At 40.4% G+C, this 22,232-nt stretch overlaps 1 protein-coding gene across 6 annotated transcripts in view; it reads right to left on the bottom strand.

Annotated features, from left to right (window-relative positions):
• Nucleotides 1-526: 526 nt before the first annotated feature.
• Nucleotides 527-22,232, bottom strand: part of specc1 (sperm antigen with calponin homology and coiled-coil domains 1) — an 81,202-nt gene continuing 59,496 nt past the window's right edge. For 4 of the 6 annotated variants that reach the window (XM_086309687.1, XM_086309688.1, XM_086309691.1 and 1 more), the window contains 3 exons: nt 15,151-15,267; nt 9,243-9,302; nt 527-4,087 (listed from right to left, as the gene is read on the bottom strand). In XM_086309687.1, the coding sequence (XP_086165813.1) occupies nt 3,998-4,087; nt 9,243-9,302; nt 15,151-15,267 (267 nt within the window). In that variant the 3' untranslated portion in view covers nt 527-3,997. The other 2 variants (XM_086309689.1, XM_086309690.1) reach the window with 2 other exon arrangements.

Below are 22,232 nucleotides of genomic sequence, written 5' to 3'. Positions count from 1 at the left end.
GTGCGATGAAGTCATAGTTTATATGCAAAGGAGAGAGATTTCTTTCTGTGCAGACAAAGTATGTTTTCCCTCTTTCAGAGTCGAGTCTGTTATTGATCCATGCGTAATCCTCTTAAGGTCAGGATTACCTTTTGGATGCACACAGGGACAGCTGTGGGAAAATATTACTTAGAGGAAGGATGTACAGCTGGGTTACAACGATCAGTTACTGCATTCAGACAGTTAAATTTAAATAGCCCCATACTTCATGGGAAACGACTCCCACAGAAATATTTTAACGTAGAAAAGGCGTGTTGTCGAAAGCAGGGAATGCGTCCCGATAGTTCCCACTTACCCTGATGTAAGTGGGCTCTGGCACAAAACTTTAATGTGCGCAGTGGGGAAGCAGTTAAAACCTTTATAGCAACACAGCGGTCACTGGAGCGCATTTAAAACACAGGGTGAAGGCTGGTTCACTAAAACGGAGGCTTTACTGAAAAAAAAAAAAGAAAAAGAACTTGAACTTGACAATGATTTAAAAAAAAATCTTGAAATTCCTTTATTAAGCAATATCATCAGACATGTAAGAATAGAAAACTGCTGCATACTGTATCTGTCCACGTTCTCGCTCTGTAGTATGTATGTCTGCCAAATAAATAACAATTTGACCTGTTAAAACATTAGGGCATCTGCAAACAGAGGCTTGCCTGTATACCAGAGAGAAAGTGTTGAGTCCTCAGCTCTTAGAAGCTCTCTTTTGTACTTCAGCATGCAGAATACAGATACAAACCTGTTGCGCAAACAGCTGCAGTAACCATAGTTCAGAGGATTTTAATGGAAAGCATTAAGAGACCGAAGGAGGACACAGCATGATGGTTCAAGTCAGGCAGTGCTTAATACTGTACACAAAGCAAATAGCGATCAATCTGTATTCATAAAACATTTTTTTAAGAAAACTATTCAGGAACTCTTTAAGTGTTACTTCATTACAACTATTGTTTGTCCATTCTGTAAGGAAAAACTGAAACTTATCAGTTGAAAATGCTTTATGCGCCACAAAGCTTGGCTCAAAGAAAAGCCCAACTCTTTAAAAACACTCGGAATAAGGCGTGAGCGACGTTTCAGCCAGTTTACCAAAAGCTGGTTTTAGACGGGTTTGCTAGTAACAGTATGTTGACAGAAAGGAGACGTCACGCTGTGCACCCAGGCAGAAAGGTCACACTTAAATCATGCATAGATGGTCCTCGTACGAGCAGAGCATTGGCTGTGAAAATTTGGCACTTTTTTTAACGGTCAGTTGGCACACAAACAACGCTGATAATTAGCAGGTAGCATAAGTGTAAGAAAGGAAAGGAAAAATCATCTACTTTTTCACTGAGTTAGAGACGAGCTCTCACGTTGCAGGGCTGTTGGATAGGCCCGTTCTGTCAAACGTCAAAACCTTTGTTACAGTTATGCAGGCACGTGCAGACGGGGGGGGGGGGGCTTGAGCACCCGCCCCTTTCCTGATGAGTGCCCAAAGTGCCCTTTTGTTGAGGCAACTTTTAAATTTTTTTTATTTATTTATTTTTTATGTGTGTGGGCGTGCAGAGTCCTGTCAGTGCCCCTCAACAATAATATTTAACTATTAATCACAGTTAGATAAAATAAAAGGATCTGGCTTGCATCAGTCACATGATCACATTTAACCAATGATCGCCCTTGACGGCAGAACGCGCTGGTTACGAGCTGGGAACGAGCTCACAAAGAGCACGCGCATTTTTTTTGCGGTCCGGAGCTGTAAGAGAAACACAAATTAACTCAGAGATACAGACTTACTATATTTCTTCCATACAGACTGATGCGACAAAACCAGTAAGTAGGTGTACAGCGTACACTATAGTGTATAGCACCCAGGAGTATTAGCTTATTACGTACACGTTGGTAAGCTGTCTTGTTGCAACTGACAAACTGAAACAAATGAGCGTGCTGTGTGTGCAACAGCGCGACGAACACACCTGTCCTTTTATTAACTGCACAAGTACTGCTGGTCATAGCTGCTAGCTCACTGGGTAAGGCTGTCATGGGTCTGTAGCTCTGTCCACCGTTTTAGGGAACATATTTAGTTTTAAAGTGAGTTTCCGGGCTTTTCCTGCCTTTCTGGAGGGCTTATATTTCACTAAAAAACGATCTAATATGCATGTCCACATAATTATGCATTATTATAAAATTTTAAAAAACACACGCTGTATCTTAAAGAACATACATTAAGAAGCAGATTATATTAGATGTATATTTTAAATAAGACAAAATTTGGATTTTACAGCAGTAAGATTATTGTATCCCTACAGTTTAAAAATGTAATAAGCTTTGCCCCTGCACAGAGTGGATAGTGAAACAAATGGAATCATCATAAATACATTATTTCATATTTATTACTTCCCCCTCCTCATTGCTTTATTATTGTAGCTCTAGTAATAAATAATAATGCAAGGATTCTGGATCAGCACCGTGATGCCCATAGTATATACAGTATTCTGAAGAAGGTCTAAAATGTCACTGTGTGTGCGTGGATGTGTGTTTTATTTAGACGGATTTAAAAAATATATATATATATATTACTCATGATATAACATTGTCCAGACATGCCTGGAAAGGACATGAGGAGGAAACAGTAGGAGCTGTGTGAGGCTACTAAAGGCAGGGCTATAACATTTTTCTGTCATCATTTTATTTTAGATTAAGTGCAAGAGTTGTTAGGTGTGGATAATTAGATTATAGTTTATTGCAAAAGCAAGTTGTGCCTTGTTCTCACATAGACAGCAAGTGGAGAGTGATATATGAAATGATGGGATGGAAGGAAGAAGAGAAGCAAAGAGTGATTTACAGGCAGAACCTAAATTATTTCTAACAGTTTTTGTTGCCTTATGGTTCCAAGTGCTGTCACCAATCTTTGCATTTTGTTATTATCTCATGACACTTGTTTAATCAGCTACCATCTCTCCTATGGACTTTTTAATGTCTACAGTCTCAGATCAACACAGCCCTGCCCTCCAGCACTATCAGCAGCAGGAGCAGCAGCAACCCCTCAACAGCAACATTGTACCCATCAGGTAAAACATCGGCTACGTTTGCTTTGCCTTGTTGCCCATATTAGATTCTTGATGAATGTGTGTTGTTGTTATTCAGCCTGGTTCAATGTTCCCCTTTTTAACTTTGAGCACCCGCCCCTTTAAACCTCTCTGCACGGCCCTGCAGTTATGCAAGGTGTCCCTTTGGCAACAGGGCTCGATGCACCCGGTTATAGCGTCAAAAAGACACAGCTACTACCCCATACTCATCATTTTTCAATGTTACGTTTTTGAAGGAGAACATCTGAACCCAAACTACAATTTTTCCTAACCCTAACAAAGTAGCTTTTAACACTAAGCTTACACTAGAGAATAAAAAGAAAAGAAGCCAGGGCATGGAAAAAAGCAAAAACAAATGCAAAAAAATATCCAAACATAACAGGCCATGATCTGCCACCACCCCTACAGCCACTTAGTGCAGACTTTGTAGTTCTCTAAAACTGGGCAGTTGTCTCCTGGCAGCCAGTATTACTAAAAAACAAAAAACACCTTGTACCTAATGATGAGAGGCAGCCAGCATCTGAAAAATGAACAAGCATTAACGACGCATTGATTTTTGTACAGAGGGAAGAAAAGAAATTGGATCACTTGTCAAGTCTCTGTAAACTGTGTTGTCAACTGCTACATAGCTTCAATAGTGTCTTTCAGCATAATCAGTGTGTCTGTGGATCAAATGCTTGGTTGATGCTGAAAGTCTCTGAAAAGTGACTCCAGTCTCTGTCTGAACACGTGAGCAGCGACTGTGGATTTGGCAGCTTTAAATAACAGAATTCCTCGGTCACGTCTCCAGTGTCGAGCAGGAGCAGGGGTAACGTGGCATCATCAGCCCGGTCTCAAAAGAGGTTGTAGGGCTCACAAAATGGGACAGAAAAACCCTTCATCAGGCTCCAGCTCCTCCTACATACCCATCAGGTCTCAAAGTACTTGTAGATCTGGGAGACGTACTGCATGACGCTCTGCCAGTCTGGCCTGTCGGTCTTCATCAACTCCTTAATGTCCTGTTTGGGACAGAGATAGGTGTGAATGAACAGCAGTTTGGAAGTTGAGTGTAGTTAAGGAATGACGTTTCATTTTCAACAGTGCTACCAACAGGCCAAGCAGACACAATTTTTATAAGAAAAGTTTGTATTTGTCTACATGTCAGCATTAAAGTGTATTAAATGGGTGGTAATTATTTCTATGAAATCTAAATGTCACATAAATATAAGTGCTTCCTGAAAAGTCTTCAGTTGATCCAAGAGGCTGCAGTGAGAGTACGGACAGGATATTTAAAAGTAGAATGGGAGGCAGGGCCTTCAGTCCCTGTTGTGTAGAACCAACTCCCAGTTTAAATTTAGTAAACAGGCACCTTCTCTACTTTTAAAATTAGACTTAAACACTTTTTCTTTTTGATAAAGCATATAGTTACTTACTAATGCTGCAAAAGGCCGCGGCTGCTGTGGGACTTCCCATGATGAGTGTTTCTTCTTCACTCACCTTTTACACTCACTATGTGTTTTATACACAACTCTACATTTAATCATTAGTTATTATTAATCTCTGACTCTCTTCCACAATGTGTTTTTCATCCTCTCTCCTGAATTCCCCAACTGGTCGTGGCAGATGGGTGACCCTCCCTAAGCCTGGTTCTGGTTGGAGGTTTCTTCCTATTAAAAGGGAGTTTTTCCTTCCCACTGTCACCAAGCGCTTGCTCATAGGGGGTGGTATGATTGTTGGGGTTTCCCCTGTATTATTGTAGGGTTTTTACCTTACAATATAAAGCCCCTCGAGGTGACTATTTTTGGTGTATTTTTGGCAATATGTAAATAAAACTGAATTGAATTGCAGCAATCCTCATTTTATTATAAAACTCATATCTTGGAGCTTTTAGTGTTTAAGTGTGATATCTGAAGAGAGACAGAGCAGACAGAGCAGAGTGTCTGTGACAAGTTGTTTAGTTTAATTTTTTTCTGTTTGCGACGGCGAAAAAGAAAAAGAAAACTGAGAACACTGGTTTAAGTCGCGTTCATCAGGTTGGCTGTAGAGGATATTTGACTTCATTATTGAGTTACTGTATGCATTTCCCGAGTAATGTTAATGAAGTCTGAAGATGGACGTGGTGGAAAATTGGGTCATTTTGAGGGCAGTTCGCAAAATATAAATCTACAGCGTAATGAGTCTCCGAGCAGCTGTCAGTAGTCAGCTGCTTGGAGACACCGGTGACTCAAACAGCGAACGAGGCTTTCACATGACTCCACATCGAGCCGCTCCCCTTAGCTCAGATTTACAGAGAAGCTTCGTGATGTCTCAGCCTCCTAAAGGCAGGATGAGAAATATCCTCCTGGGCTGTTTATAAAGGATTAATTAACACTGAAAAAAACATCAGCAGAGACTACCAGATAGGATGCAGCTATTTATTTGTTTATAGTGTTTTCAACTGACAGACATGGGAATAACTTTTCTGTATCCAAGCTTGGAACCACAAGCATGTAATGGAGACTGATTAGACAAAGTAATGTGAACTTTAGCCTCAGTGCCCCATTTATGCCCAATTCACTTCATTACTGAGGTCCAGCTCTTGGTGTGTGTTTACATCAGAATTCAGTAGTTCTGGTAAAGCTTATTCCCACAGGCTGCCAAACTTCAGTTGATTACTTCAGCAAAGCCACTAATTTTTTGTCCTGGAAGAAATGAAACTTGACCTGGTTAGCATTAAACTCTTTAGTGTCAACACACTTAAAGCTGATGACGTTTGTGTTTAGAGTACCATATACGCATGAAGGAAAAAACATGGCAAAAAGCCCGAAAGCACACAAACTGTACACACCTTAGTGATTGTGTGTGTGTGTGTCTGTGTGTGTGGGTGTGTGTGTTTAGGAATAACTTGGGTCTATGACCAATGGAATGAGTTAGTCTTTACATGTGGCAGTAACACTCATAACTAAAATATTTGATTTATCCCAAAATATAGTCAGAGAGAAGTCGTCTTCTTCGAAAATTGATCGGTTTTGATCATTTCGTAAGGACGATTTCTAAAACAGTGCTGTTGTTTTGCCTCCATCTGTGCTTTCGTGTGGGTAAGCCTGCATAGGGAAGAAGACGTCACTCACATCCGCTGCAGAAAACAAACTTTAGACATAACATCTTAGCCAAAACGGGATTATGATTTTTTTTTCCCCATTTTGCAAGGCCTAAGGTTTATCTAACCAACTCAATGAATAAGATTAGCCGAGTTTGTGAGAAGTATTGACATTCCCGTACACAGTGACGAAGGAGGTTTTTTCCCAAATTAATAATTTGCAAGCTTACAGAGAAATCAAGGTTAAAAATGTTCATTAAAGTAGTAGTTTAATACTTTAATACCTCAAACAAACCTCCCAATTAATGGCTCAGCTACCCACACAGTACTTCCTTTGTCTCATAACTGAAAGTGTTCAGTCTGCATCAGTCAGCCACAAGATTAAAACCACAGGTAAAGCAAGTGATATCAATCACCTTGCAATGTTCTTGTTCTTACAATGTCCCAAGCAGACATCCTAAAGGGACTCCTACAGAAGCCCAACATTGGCCTGCATAGACATTATTTCACAGCAGCCACAGTGATATGAAATATTAGATAAACACGGGCATTAAAAAAGGCTGTGTATCGTGACTAACACCTGTGTTTACCTTATATTTTCCATTACAATGGCTGTTGTGAAAAAGCTCTTTGTCTTGAAGTTCAGATGTTGATTCAGATGTTAAGGCCACCCTGGGTGACCTGTAGTACCCTAAAGGTGATCACTTCGTTATTGATTTATATGTATACTACTTGTACTTTTGTTTCTTACAAAATGCACATAGAACTGGTTTAGCCTGGGCTTAAAAAAATATCAGGAATGGCGTTCCTCCAGTTTAAGGAGTACTCACATATGATAAATCTCAGTTTAATAAATAATACCAAGAGATTTCATTTTTCATGTGGTGCAGCCTGGCATTGCTTTAGACTGGGTGTGAGCATGAAAGTTGTACCTTTTCTCTGGTAGCTAATTTAAAGTGCAACATTTCAGTGGGTGCAGGAAATAACACGAAACACACAAAGTGTTTCTGTGCAGTTTCAATCACAGTGTGTCTGCAGGTTAAAGGTCCAGATGCGGGGCGGGATCAGTGTCTGATAAATCCACTCTCAGATGGAGAAGGAGCTAAGGAAGGGAGGACATAAGAGACTGAATGATACTAATTTTGTGTTATTTAAAGCTCAGACTAGGCAGTTAGGGCAGAATTGGGGTGAAGTTTATATAACCCCCAACTTCAAAAAAGTTGGGATTCTGTTTAAAATATAAACAAAAACAGAAGGCAATTACAATTCTTGTAGTAAAAGACACATTTTATTCACAATAGAACACAGAAAATATATCAACAGTTTAAATAGAGAAAATGTACCGCTAAGAAAAAAATAAGGTAATTTTGAAGTTGAGGGCAGCAACACACTTCAAAAAACGTGAAACATGAAATAGGGACATGTTTCTCACTGACATCATCTCCTCTTCTATCAGCAACAGACTGTAAACATCTGGAAATAGAGGCCGGCAGATGGGCAATTTGATACATCATTTTATTTAGATTTTACACAGTGTTACAGCATTTTTTGAAATGGGGTTGTAGTAATGAGCTATGTTGTCCTGGTGCAGTCAGGCTGTTGTGTTCATGGCCACTGTTAGTTTAGGTCAAAGGTCAATGCTCCCTAAGAGAGACAGGGAACCATTCACGCTCACATTCACAGCTGATGGTGACTCTAAACCTAGGGCCAGTTTAGAGTCACCAATCCACCTGACGTGCATGTCTTTGGGCCATGATGGATGGCTGGGGTGCCTTGGACTACTACTGAAAACTAAGTTGTTTTAAACAATAAGAACTAAACTGAAAAAGCAAACCCACTGTGTGGGCATTAGTGCGGTTAAGGCTACGTAAGCAAAGATATACCACACACTTTGTCCACACTACTGCAGCAACAAAAATTTAGTCAAACCATTGTAGTCAATATTCTGAGAAAGATAAGCAATAGTTTATGAGTCATATTATTTCTCAATCAAAAAATACAAACTACGATTTCTTTCTTAGTTTTAACTTATACCGTTTCTTGTCTTGTTATTAATATCAAATTTTTAGAGAAGCCTAAAATGTTCTTAAAAAATAGGTCAACACACTTGCTGTTAAAATGTGTGTGTGATCACTCCTTTGACTAACCACTCAGTATTTCCTATATAATGACAGGCAGCAGAGAGCAGGAAACTGATGATTTTGGCATTCACGTCACCACTTTGTTTCATAACTGAAAGTGTTCAGTCTATCTGTACCAATCAACCACAACACTAACAGCACTGACAGGTAACAACTAACATCCATCATCTAGCTGCAGACAACCTTGGCTGCAACCTTCATGTGGAAGTTCTTTTGACACGTACCACCCCTCTAAACATTGTTTGTAGACCATGCACGCAACCTTCTCAGGCAACAGGCCTCCGCAGTGGACCCATAAAAAACACCCAAAGTTTGTTGCTGTGAGATATGAGTGCTAACCACTGTGCCACTATCCTTCTACTGCTGAAAGAACAAAACACACTTTGGTATCCAACTCAAACTAAGCCAAAATTCCAGTTATTTGTTTTCTTCACTGCTTATCCAGCTTAATGTCGTGGGGTTACTGAAGCCTGACCTAGCTGTCACAGGATGAGAGACAAGGTATGTCCCAGATAGTTTAGCCCTTAGGTTTGAAACTGGGGACCTAAGGGCCAAAAAATAAACAAACAAATAAATAAAAAAAAATGTTGAAGTATCTGTTTTTGAACAATTTATACTAGCTTTGTTACCAGAAGCTGATAGTCCCGTGTTCCTTAAAATAAATACGAGCAGCTTTGTTTATAACTTGGCAAACACTGAAGGGCAATTTTTTCACAAAGTCTAAATATTTCAGTGGAGCAAAAGAGCCAATAACGATTTGTTTTCCCCATATAAGAAAAGATTATTTCCAAGGAAGAGTACTGGAACACACTTCTGGGCCAATCTCTGTTCTGAAGTTTCATATCTTAAAAGTTTAGCAAATCAAAGTGGTCTGTTTCCAGTTTGTCTAATCAAAAGCTCTGTGTTTTCCAAGTGTGTTTGTGTTTGTGTGAGGTCTGGTGTGGTTTAACTCACCAGGGAGGGTTTGATGCCAATGCTCTCAGCTGCCTGGAAAGCTAGAGTCAGATTCCGGACCTGAAGAAAAAAAAAAACCCAAAAAACGCTCATATCAGGAAACAGAGAAAATGTGAACGTCTCGGTCATTCTGCAACACTACACATGGAGGAAGAATCAGAAACAATAAGCTCACAAATACCATAATAAACCATACAATATCCCAAGAGACCGTTTGAAGCCTACATAAGCCTCTGCTTTTTTGTGTCAGCTGCATATTCACTCATGTTTATCTGATAAGTTTAAAGCCATACTGGTTGAGAGCTATCAGGAAATCCAATTTGGATCCCCTTGAAGCCTGTAACAGAAAACTATTTGTGTTTGTATAATTACATCTCTACAGAAAGCACATGATGAGTGTAAAGAACAAAGTAACCCCTCCATGTGAGCACTGCTGATAGAAAGTCAAACTCATCAACAAGCATAGCATTCAGTACGAATGCTATGCTTCACTCTAAACTCGGGTTAAAATTTTCTCTTTCTTTCCTTCGTACCGAGAGCACAGGCCCCCCCGACTCATGAATAGAAACTCTTGTGATCGCTCAAACCTTCATATTAACTGCCTTGAGGCATCATCACAGCTGGGATGACGAATTGATAAATTATGAATTCTTAATAATTAGTTCTGCAGCTGCAGACCTTCACCTAAAATACAGGTTCGCCTATAATGTCATCTTTCTTAAAAATTCCGTATGATAAAGGGGTGAAGGAGGGCAGGAGTGGGAGTACTGGGAGGACAGATTACACTGGGAGGAAGGTGGGTGTTTGGGCCTTGGGGAAAGTCACTCAGCAACAGTTATTAAAGGCAATGCAGCTCAATTGAATTATTCAGAGAGAGATGGGTTGTGCAATGTTTCTGTCGTCAACTTAATGTTATACTTTCACACTGACATAACCCTGTGTACCCACGCCTGCATCACTAATTTGTCACGTAGGATGTGTCGGGCCTTGTCAGAGGTGTTTGTCTATTGTTTTAATCTTGTAGCGGTGGGGTGAAGGACCCACAGTCCCCAGAGAGGAGCCACATTGTTTGCAGCACTACTGTATATACCACCTGCATGTCTGCATTACACAGCCGTCAGCACTGAGCTATAACTGCTGCTCAGTGCTCCAAATCACTTAGACTACAGAAATGGCTACATTCATAATTCATACTGAGGCTGTCTCTTACTGCAAAATGAACAATGTGGCAGTGCTATAAAACCTAAACATATATGTACAGGAAGTCGGTAATATGCAAGTTAATGATGGAAAAAATCTCTCCTGCAAAATAGCATCAGAGTATTACAGGGCTGTTATCGTCCTCCTGGTGATCTTTCACATGAACACATCAGAGGTTGATCATTTTTATGGCTGACATTCTACTCAAACAAGATGTTGGAGCTTTATGTGCACTTCTGGAGACTGAGTTGTCAGGTTGAACGTGCGCTTTGCCCTGCAGCCTTAATCAGAGAGAACATTCATCCTGAGACTGAAGAAGAAAAAGATGAAAGCAGGCAGAGTGAGTTCATCAAACAAAAACAAAAAAAATTACAAGCGGCTTCTCTGAATTTGAGTTGGAATTCAGAGAAGACAGACAGATATACGTCAAAATATCTGTCTGTCACTTAATCTTATGTAGGTGGAAATTTTTTTTCAGCATTTAGTCAGAGAGTGCTGCAGTTAACCTCCAACAGTATGCACATTTCTCTACATGTGAGTTTACTCCAGCGTACAAGCTGACATGAAACCAGAAATTTGCTCAAATATGTGTGTATTAGCTTGTGTGGGTTATGACCCAGTGATCACTGTGAGAGAGAATTCATCCTAAGAATAAGAAAAATGACCCTGATTGCATTAAACATTGGAATACCATATAAGACAATATTAAATCATTTCACATATAAAAAAATTAATAATGGAGCAGCTCCTAAAATAGTAAAACAGGCAATAAAGATAAATATATAAATAAGTCAAGATCAGTATATTTCCAGGTAGAGCAGGGCGATATGACCAAAAATATTTATCACGATATACACATTTGAAAATTTGCGATAACGATATAACTGACTAGACAAAATACTTTACAACAGCAACTACAAAAACCAAATAAAACATCAATGTATCTTCACTTAAACAAGCAGCTGTTTTTTTATGTGCATTAAAGTTATATAATATAAAAAATTAACAGTGCAAATGCAAATTCCTTGCTGACAGTTTAACCAAAAAGCATTTGCAGTGGAAATTGATTGTCCGACATATCCATAACCATGTATAACATCCACAAAACTTAAAAAGAGGTTATACACACAATACGGTAATATTACGTTCAATTCAATTCAATTTTATTTATATAGTGCCAAATCACAACATAAGTCGCCTCAAGGCGCTTCATAGATACAGAGACAGTACGTATCACTCCGCAAGGCTACTGTCTACGATAGCCGTAATGCTCCATCAAGCGATGCAGGTTTGTAGCTTAGCAAAGTCGTACTGAAACATTTGACAGATTTTCGAGTGCCGTGTACCACATAAAATTGTTTCGAGGTCAGTAAACACAACCAGAATTCATACATAAGGGGCACTGTCAATTTTCAGAAAAATCAAAGGATTGATTTTTAGTATTTTCCATATTTTCCAAAAAAACGCGGTAATAACGACAGCCCGCTAGCGTGCTCTACAAAAAATAGTGCTTTGTTGTGTATCTGACGGACGAAAGCTAAACGAGTTCCACACCACTGAAGTTGCAGCATTTTACAAACCAATTCATCAGTTTCATTCAACGATCCGCTTTCGCGCTTCTAATTCTCTGTCGCCGCCATGCTTTTTCCGCCATGTGAGTATGAAAACAAAGGCACTTACCCATATTCTATCGCGATATTTCATTTTCTTATCGTTGCCCAACATTATACTGGTATTACCGTGAACGGTATGATATGGCCCAGCCCTATTTCCAGGCTTATCTTATTTCTCTCTGCTATTAAAAAAACCCCATTAAATTAGACAGGTCACGTATTTAGAAGTGACAAGCGTGTCCAAACTTTGGATAGCAAAGTAACCTAGTTTGCAATGGAAAAAAAGAGGAAAATAAAAACTGCAATTCTTTTAAAACAGCAATGATGTCATAAAACATACTTTAGCAACATTTTTTTTCTGGCACCCACTTCCAAGGTGCATGGAGAAGACAAAGATCTGATGACGTGAAGACTCCAGTGACACTAAAAGTATTAGAGACCAACTTTACCCGATAGACCACCTAATAGAAGGTACTTTAGTCAGGACCACAACAGTCAAAAGATTTTTCTGATCTGCAGTGAGTGATATCAGGCCGTATGATCTTCTGTTTAACATACATGGAAAGCCACTGGTGGGAAGAAGTATCACAGAAGACAGCAGGCATCAGTGACAACAGATATGACACTGATAGTCAGATATATCAAGTCAGGTATAATATGAATGTAGGTGCCAGGGTGGAGGCAGTTTGCAAAGTACCTTGCAGATATGCAGAACCTGTTTAAGCTGTTTGAAGGTTAAAACAGCTTAAAGAGCATGCTCTACATGTTCTGGGCCCTGACATCAGCTCATCTGCTGATGACCAGTCAGTGCTCCTCACAGAGAACAGTGTGAATTCAGCCTCGCGTAAGTACTGCTCCAAACATGAGTTAACATGACTGATAAACAAAGAACCAAATGTGGCATTAAGGATTAAAAGTGTCAAAAAACAGCAAAGTGCAATTTACTAATTGAAGTAATCTAATAAATTTACATTTATACATTAATTTGCTCACTTGCTCACTCATTGCTATAACTCTCTCCTGGTTTGAACCTAAAATTTCAATCACCAGTTCAGCTCTTGTCTAATTTGATGGACAAACTAATGGGGGCAGAAGCATCTCTGTGCGAGATCTTTGCTGGATTCTTTTTCTGATTCTTAAGGACATGACTTTCAGGTGTTGCTTCTTATGTGCTTGACCTTTAAGGACGCACAGCGGAACATATGAATAAAAAAAGCAGTCCAAAAAATTTCCAAAGAAAAGGTTCAGAAGACCTTGAAAAAGCCCAGAGAACTATTGTTCAAGACCACTTTAAAAATCACATGAAAGTCTGGCTCGATGGAAGCAAAACGTGAAGAAACTAGGGGTTTTGCACAGTACTATACAGGGAGTGCAGAATTATTAGGCAAGTTGTATTTTTGAGGAATAATTTTATTATTGAACAACAACCATGTTCTCAATGAACCCAAAAATCTCATTAATATCAAAGCTGAATGTTTCTGGAAGTAGTTTTTAGTTTGTTTTTAGTTTTAGCTATTTTAGGGGGATATCTGTGTGTGCAGGTGACTATTACTGTGCATAATTATTAGGCAACTTAACAAAAAACAAATATATACCCATTTCAATTATTTTTTTTTACCAGTGAAACCAATATAACATCTCCACATTCACAAATATACATTTCTGACATTCAAAAACAAAACAAAAACAAATCAGCGACCAATATAGCCACCTTTCTTTGCAAGGACACTCAAAAGCCTGCCATCCATGGATCCTGTCAGTGTTTTGATCTGTTCACCATCAACATTGTGTGCAGTAGCAACCACAGCCTCCCAGACACTGTTCAGAGAGGTGTACTGTTTTCCCTCCTTGTAAATCTCACATTTGATGATGGACCACAGGTTCTCAATGGGGTTCAGATCAGGTGAACAAGGTGGCCATGTCATTAGTTTTTCTTCTTTTATACCCTTTCTTGCCAGCCACGCTGTGGAGTACTTGGACGCGTGTGATGGAGCATTGTCCTGCATGAAAATCATGTTTTTCTTGAAGGATGCAGACTTCTTCCTGTACCACTGCTTGAAGAAGGTGTCTTCCAGAAACTGGCAGTAGGACTGGGAGTTGAGCTTGACTCCATCCTCAACCCGAAAAGGATGATACCAGCCCAAACCAGTACTCCACCTCCACCTTGCTGGCGTCTGAGTCGGACTGGAGCTCTCTGCCCTTTACCAATCCAGCCACGGGCCCATCCATCTGGCCCATCAAGACTCACTCTCATTTCATCAGTCCATAAAACCTTAGAAAAACCAGTCTTGAGATATTTCTTGGCCCAGTCTTGACGTTTCAGCTTGTGTGTCTTGTTCAGTGGTGGTCGTCTTTCAGCCTTTCTTACCTTGTCCATGTCTCTGAGTATTGCACACCTTGTGCTTTTGGGCACTCCAGTGATGTTGCAGCTCTGAAATATGGCCAAACTGGTGGCAAGTGGCATCTTGGCAGCTGCACGCTAGACTTTTCTCAGTTCATGGGCAGTTATTTTGCGCCTTGGTTTTTCCACACGCTTCTTGCGACCCTGTTGACTATTTTGAATGAAACGCTTGATTGTTCGATGATCACGCTTCAGAAGCTTTGCAATTTTGAGACTGCTGCATCCCTCTGCAAGATATCTCACTATTTTTAACTTTTCTGAGCCCGTCAAGTCCTTCTTTTGACCCATTTTGCCAAAGGAAAGGAAGTTGCCTAATAATTATGCACACCTGATATAGGGTGTTGATCTCATTAGACCACACCCCTTCTCATTACAGAGATGCACATCACCTAATATGCTTAATTGGTAGTAGGCTTTCGAGCCTATACAGCTTGGAGTAAGACAACATGCATGAAGAGGATGATGTGGACAAAATACTCATTTGCCTAATAATTCTGCACTCCCTGTAAATACAATTGATAATGTACATCTGCATCTGTTTTATAAATACTTATAACTTATAAATGCAATATATAAATTTCCAATGGGTTTCGTTGTTTAGGCGGTTCTGATTAACTGCTGGTGAGCCACTGTGTGTGTGTGTGTACGTGTTTGCGTGATTGCATGTGTGCTAGGCGTTCCTGTATTTTTCTACCTTATCTTGACTGATGAGTTCGTGGTAAGGGATGTGGGCAGGCAGATATGTGTGCAATAGGGCACAGAAAGCCAGGCCATCATTCCAGCTGCTGCTGAAGTTGGTCACATCGATATTCTGAAGGCACAAGGAAAAAAAGTAAAAAAAAAAAAAGTAAAAGAAATTTTAAAAAATTAATTAGAGCAACATAATTTCAATAAAAATAATGATAATCAGCATAAAGTGCTAATAATTCAGGTAGAAGCACTAACAGCCTCTTGACAACATCACCATGCAGTGAAAAAGAAATCCATTAGGTCATAAAATCAAAGGAAAAATAATTAAAATTTAATCAAATTTGAAAGACGCAGAACAGCAGAAGAGTCCAGTCATTGATATTAGGAGGATCTTCTTTCTTGAATCACTTCAAAACAGCAATGCTATCTCTGATCTCCTCTGCATGAAGGACATGCATAGCAGCACGTCCAGTTTGTTTGGTTTTAGTTATGTGATTCTCAGAGCATCATCACCTCGTGCACGGAGCATACAGCATATTCAGAGTATGATAACAGGAGAGGAGCTCGGAGGACACACTTCCTCTGGGCCATTGTTTGGAGGGTGCAGACTCTCTGTATAACAGATAAGTTATTTACAGTCTTCCTGTTTCATCCCTCTCATACGCTTTGGGAACAGAGCTCACAGCAAGGGAGGCCCTCGTGAGTCATGGGTACGTGTGTTAGATTCCTCCCATATATTATACGAAACCGGGGAAATTTACACTGCTTTGATCTGGATTCATCCTATTAAGGTGGAAATAATCTAAGAGTCCTAAACATTTTGTTTTAGATGGTAACATGCAAAATGAAAGCTACAATATGAATCTAAGAGCTATTAGATTCACATAGCATTGTATATTCTAGTTGTATGTAATAATAATAATAATAATAATAATAATAATGGATTGGGAGGAAGCCAGAGTACCCGGAGGGAACCCACGCAAACACGGGGAGAACATGCAAACTCCACACAGAAAGACCCCAATGGTGGAATTGAACTCAGGATCTTCTTGCTGTGCAGCAACAGTGCTAACCACCATGCCGTCCAAAGACATGCAGCTTGAGGGGATAGGTTAATTGGAAAATCCAAATTGCCATTAGGTGTGAATGTCTGAGTGAATGTGAGCGCGAATGTTTGTCTGTCCCTGTGTGTTGGGCCCTGCGACAGACTGGCGACCTGGCCAGGGTGTACCCCGCCTCTCGCCCTATGACAGATGGGATAGGCTCCAGCGCCCCCCGCGACCCTGAAAAGGATAAGCGGAAGCGAATGGATGGATGGATGGAATAATAGATTGGATTTATATAGCGCTTTTCAAGGCACCCATAGCGCTTTACAATGCCACTATTCATTTACTCTCGCATTCACACACTGGCGGAGGCAAGCTACGGTTGTAGCCACAGCTGCCCTGGGGCAGACTGACAGAAGCGAGGCTGCCATATCGCGCCATCAGCCCCTCTGGCCAACACCAGCAGGCGGTAGGTGAAGTGTCTTGCCCAAGGACACAACGACCAGAGAGTACGGGGATTGAACCGGCAACCTTCCGGTTACAGATGCGCTTCCCAACCCCCTGAGCCACGGTCGCCCCTTATCTGTGCTTTAATAGAAAGCACAGATAAGGATAATGGGACTGTCATTAGTTTTCCATTATCTGGTCATGAAGTATGAAACAATTAACCATCCTTGTTATGGACTGTCGACCTGTCCATGATGTACTCCCACCTCTCACCCAGTAACAGCTGGGCTAGGTTACAAAACCACTACCTCACCCCCGGAGTGGCTAGGTGGTTAGGAAAATAGGTGGGACAATGAACTATAAAGGGCACTGTGATCTGAGAAATCTTACTTCAAGCATGTTTACTACTTCTATTGAGGCACCAAAGGGAACATTAGGGTCAGTTTATATTAAAACTGGAGTACGCAAGACAGAAATGCAAAGATAATTACAAATGACAGAAAAAAGTGGACATGGAGTAAGAAGCTGTCATAGGCAAGAGTTAGTGCAGTATATACATATGGGATAATGTATTTGGATGGATCATATTTGTGGTGATGCAATATAAAACATATTTTAATGGTATTGTGGTATTGTGCCACAGTGATGATAATTATCATTATAACACAGTCTCTTGATAAAGTTTTGTTTTGAACTCTTTACTGCACATAATAATGTTTAAATGGTAAATGGACTGGTTCTTATATAGCGCTTTTCTACTCTGTCCGAGCACTCAAAGCGCTTTATACAGCTGATTCATTCACCCAGTCACACCCATTCACACAAGCACTTCTAAGCTTAAGTGCTAAGTATCTAACATTCACACACATTCACACTCCGATGGATGCATCGGAGAGCAACATGGGGTTAGTATCTTGCCCAAGGATATTTGGCATGCAGACTGGAGCAGCCTGGGATCGAACCACCGACCTTCTGGTTAATGCCTGATCCGCTCTTCCACCTGAGCTACAGCCACCCCAAACACAGTTTTATTTTATATCTCCCAGTCACAATTAAGCACATTGAACTGCATTGTCCTGTACAGAACGTGCCATAAAAATGCAGTTTGATCGATAGAGAGGAATAGACAGTGTTTGGGATAAGAACTGCATTAAAGATCTTTTTGGGTACATCAGTGCGTCTGTAAACACAGCATTAGCTCCAGGGAGATGCTAAAGATGTGACATGTATTTGTTTACTGTTGCTCTAAGCCGGTGGTCATCAATCCTTGCCCCGGGGCCTGAGGGCTGCTGATTTTCATTCTACAAATCGAATCAGCGACTGATCCATACATGTGACGCCAGGTGAATGTAATTAACTACCTGATGGGATAGAAAAACAACAACTCTGGGTCCTGAGGACAGAAATTCAAAATCACAACTCTAAGTCACTGCAGTAATCAATATCCTCTGAGTTTCTAAGAAATGTTGACAGTTGTTCACTCGTCTACTTTGGCGTTAGAGGTTAGCTCAACTTAAAACCAGCTGCAGTTTCAGGGTGAGAGGCTAAACCAATGATAAGAGAAGGAAGAAGTGGTGCTATGCTGGGTTGTGATGTGGCTGTGACATTTACACATATCTACTGTGGTATATGATGCTATTTAATTGCTACGAAAGTGAGAATAGCTAAACCAGCGCAGAAGAGCTTGAGCCATGCTTTTATAGTTACACTTTACAGATGCCCCCTAAAGGCCTCACAAGCATGCAATTATAAAGTTACTGTTTTGAAAAGGGGACAGCTGTATGGTTATAGTCACTGAATGCATGTGTGTGTGTCTGCATGATGTGGCTGTGCAGAGCAGGCAGTTTGCATGTTGCTGCTTTCTTGGAACAGCTCCTCCAAATTACATGTGACAATGATTGAAATTGCTTTTCTCAGAAAAGCAAGAAAAAGATAAGCAGAAATATAGTGTCTTCATGTAGAACTGTCTTTGTGTGACTTTTAGTCCCTGTAAAAGTTAGAAATCTTTAATCTGTGCTCTTTTTTGTAGATCATTTAAAGTTTTCAAAGTTTAACCTAAACCTTAATTTCAAGTTTAAGTAATGTTTTGGATTTCAGTCGTGAGGCTTAATCTTAAGCTTAAGAGGCTTGGTGTCAATGCCCATCCATGTGCACTGTCATTTTGTAACTCGAGAAAACATAAAACTCCCAAATATAAAAACATGAGAGCTGGTCAACCAAACAAGCTGATCCAATTTGTGTCATAATGTGGCTCAGCAGTGCGTATCGCCCTAATGTTTTAATATAAGACCTCCCAACATATGGGGATTCTGCAGAAGAGAGTATGGATGGAGTCCGGGAGGATCAGAGCATCGGGGGGCTCCTGGACATTCTCTGGCACAATCTGGCGGTATCAGATACAGCAATACATAAAGTTCCAGAGGTTCTCAATTGGACTCATCTCTGTGGAATGTGAGGGCCAGTCATTGGCATCAATGCCTTGGTCATCCCAGAAGTGCCTACACATTCTGATCAAATGAGGCCAGACAGTGTCATGTGCTAGGAGGAACACAAAGCTCACTGTACCAGCGTAATGTCTGAAAATGGGTAGTGTTGGCTAGCGCACAGAAGTCTGTGCGGCCCTCTATCAATAACCCAATGCCAAACCCGTCATGCCGGATGGTGTTGCATACAGTGTCACCAGATGCTTTAACATATGATCAGCGTAAACCTGCTTTTATCTGTGAGGATAATGGCCTGCCAATGGTGGCTAGTTCTGGTGTTCTCTAGCTAATGTCAGTTGCATTGCATAGTGCTGGACTGTGACTACTGCCTATGCAATTTGAATAGACTGCAGGTACTAGAATAAAATGCAAAATTAGATAAAGATCAGCCAGGATGGATAAGGAGAGAGCAGTGGTCTGTAGATACTGCTTAAAAAAAACCAAACATTGGTTTTTGGGTGTTGTTTGATGTTGCCTCTGAAAACATAGTTCAACTTGAGGAGTACTAATAACTTCAGGTGGTATGTGTGTGCACAGACGTTAAAATTTGCACAATGAATATTTATCACACTATTAATGGAGAATGAAAGTGTGTTTTTGTTTGAGTCATCAAGCCAAGCTGCAAAACATCTGTGGTCACAATGAGTTCTGAAGGAGCAGGAAGTCCTGAGTTCAGGCTTTGTTCACATTCAAGGAAAGCAATAAACACATGATGCAAGAAATTTTAAAGGAAGTTCCTGTCATTATATATATATATATTATAGCCCCTTGACAACCCTCAATAACTATTATTAATATACAGTGACATGTTCATAAACTGACACCGAAAGCGAAGCTGCACCGGCCCTTTTTTCATCTGTCAGCTATGAGCCTGTTCCATGTGAAGGCCAGACCTGTGCAGTCATGTCAGATCACATTCCTCTCACAGCTCCCCATTCCCTCTCGTAGCTGGCTCAGCAGCAGCACTAATCACAGTGTGTGTGTGTGTCCATCCTACTGTATGTGCAAACATACAAAGACACGCACAGTCAGACTCCAGGACAAAGATGGACAGTGACAAATAAGTTGATAAGAAAAAACTGCAAAGGGCAGATTCGCATGTGTGACATGTGTGAGGGAGTGTGGCTGGATAGGGAGACTGACATTTTGACCCAGCCCAGAGCTGGTGGTACAGGTATGTCTGAGTTCAGGGTGGGTGCTGGAGTTCGTTCAGGGTGGAAAGAGAGGGACAGGCATGAATGCTAAACCAGCAGTGGACAACAACAGCTCTCTGGGAGCCGGATCAGAAAAGCAAACACAGCATCAAGCGACAGGAAGTGTCTCGTTCTGCACAAAAGGCAGAACCGCCACATTTTAGGGCTCAGAGAAAAAGAGTATGAGAGAGAAGCAGGGAGAGAGAAAAGACATCCACACATATTGGATGCAAATATTAATAGCATTAATAGCTAAAACATGGTGACAAAATCCCCAGAGAGCCATGCCACGCAAACATTTACTCTTATGAATGTTTGAATAGCCTATAACATTCTGCTCCTTCTAAAAGAGCACAAACAGCATTTTAAAAATCTTGCCAGAGTCATCAAACAGACAACAGAACAGTTAAAGTTATAAAACTGAAATTCTGCAAAACATAATTTCATTTTCAAAAACAAACAAACACGGTCATAAAATCAATCAGTGAAGATTATTTTCCTGTCAATAAACAAAACAAAAATCTAATAACCATTTAAGGCCTTTGAGTAGCTTTAGCTGTGGTGGACATTAAAAGGTCAAGGACATGTCACATCCATCCTGGATGACACGTCCTTCCTGCTGTAAACCAACCACACAAGCTGGCTGGCTGAAGCGCACACAGACGGTGATTAACACCGCAGAAACAAAAGGAAAGGGTGTGTGCTCCTGGTGCCACATAAGGATGATAGCACACTGCTGTAATCCTGTCATGGCAGCTGATACTCTGATTTCAGACATGGTGTAAATGCAAGTACGGCAAGTAAACCTATGCTATGGCAGATAAACTGAATTACAGTACATATCAAACACACAGTTTGTCAAAACCCCAAGTAGGAAATATCAGGCTGGAGGGTTATTTTCTGACATTTCACATCAAATACATGAAAGAAAAGACATAGAAGGAAGTGAGAAGGAGAAAATCTTAATAAATCTTGTAATGAAACATAGTTTTGAGCACTGATCCCAGGCAGGTGGGACCATGGAGATAAAGTAAGCAATCACAGGAGTTCTCCACAGACTCAGCTTGTTGATTGCATTAGGCTTTTCTGTATGGGGATAAAGAGCAGGGAGCGCAACAGAATGTCAAAGAAGGCACACAGGTGAATCGAAGCCACAATTCACAACCGTTCTGTCTATTGTGAGCCACCTGCAAATAGATATAATGTAATGCAGTGTAAGCTGCCAGTTGCTATGCAGTTTAGACTAAAAACAGCACACCTCTAACTTAGCTGTAAACACAGTGTTACCAATCCCAACAAGGAAAAGCTTGAAAAAACATGGTGTGCATGGTGAAAAGGCATCCCTGTACTTCTAAATTTGCTTTAAAAAGAGAAATATCATCTCCACCATTACTGCTCAAAAAACTTGTCAGATGAGCAGCAGATTCAAACCCAAACTGTTTTTGCCTACCATTGCACCACCGTGCTGTGCCGTGCGCTCTAGTATGTTGGAGTTGAATCTGATCATGATGAATAGTTATCTAGTCTCCTATCAAATGTAAGCAGATTTTAGTCTTGATAGCTACATACTATACAGGCACCTTTTAGACTTCTAATTAACAGAAAACTGAGAGAAGATCAGTTTGTTGTGGCCAATTGTCACTTACTAAATTTAGACATAAAGTGACTTTTTTTCCTGACAGCGTGACCAGATTTAGCCCAGAAACAAACATCATCATCCATGGATGCTGGGTTCTTGGTGAGATTATTCAGTCTATGATATTGATAGTCTGTGATAAAATTATCCTTCTAATTAATTACTTTGATCACAGTGCAATGATTTACTTATTTGTCACTCCATGTGGACCCTAAACCTTAAAGAACTAATGCTTGCCTTTGAACCTGCGGATATTTCCGCTCTGTCTTCTTACCTGATTA

The sequence above is a fragment of the Aulonocara sp. 'chitande type north' Nkhata Bay genome, linkage group LG10, assembly GCF_057382095.1.
Source record: "Aulonocara sp. 'chitande type north' Nkhata Bay isolate Kocher_YH1m ecotype deep benthic linkage group LG10, A_spYH_male_GT1.1, whole genome shotgun sequence".
NCBI lineage: Eukaryota > Metazoa > Chordata > Actinopteri > Cichliformes > Cichlidae > Aulonocara > Aulonocara sp. 'chitande type north' Nkhata Bay.
The sequence above is the reverse complement of the archived record's forward strand: the minus strand, read 5'-3'. Positions and strand labels throughout refer to the sequence as shown.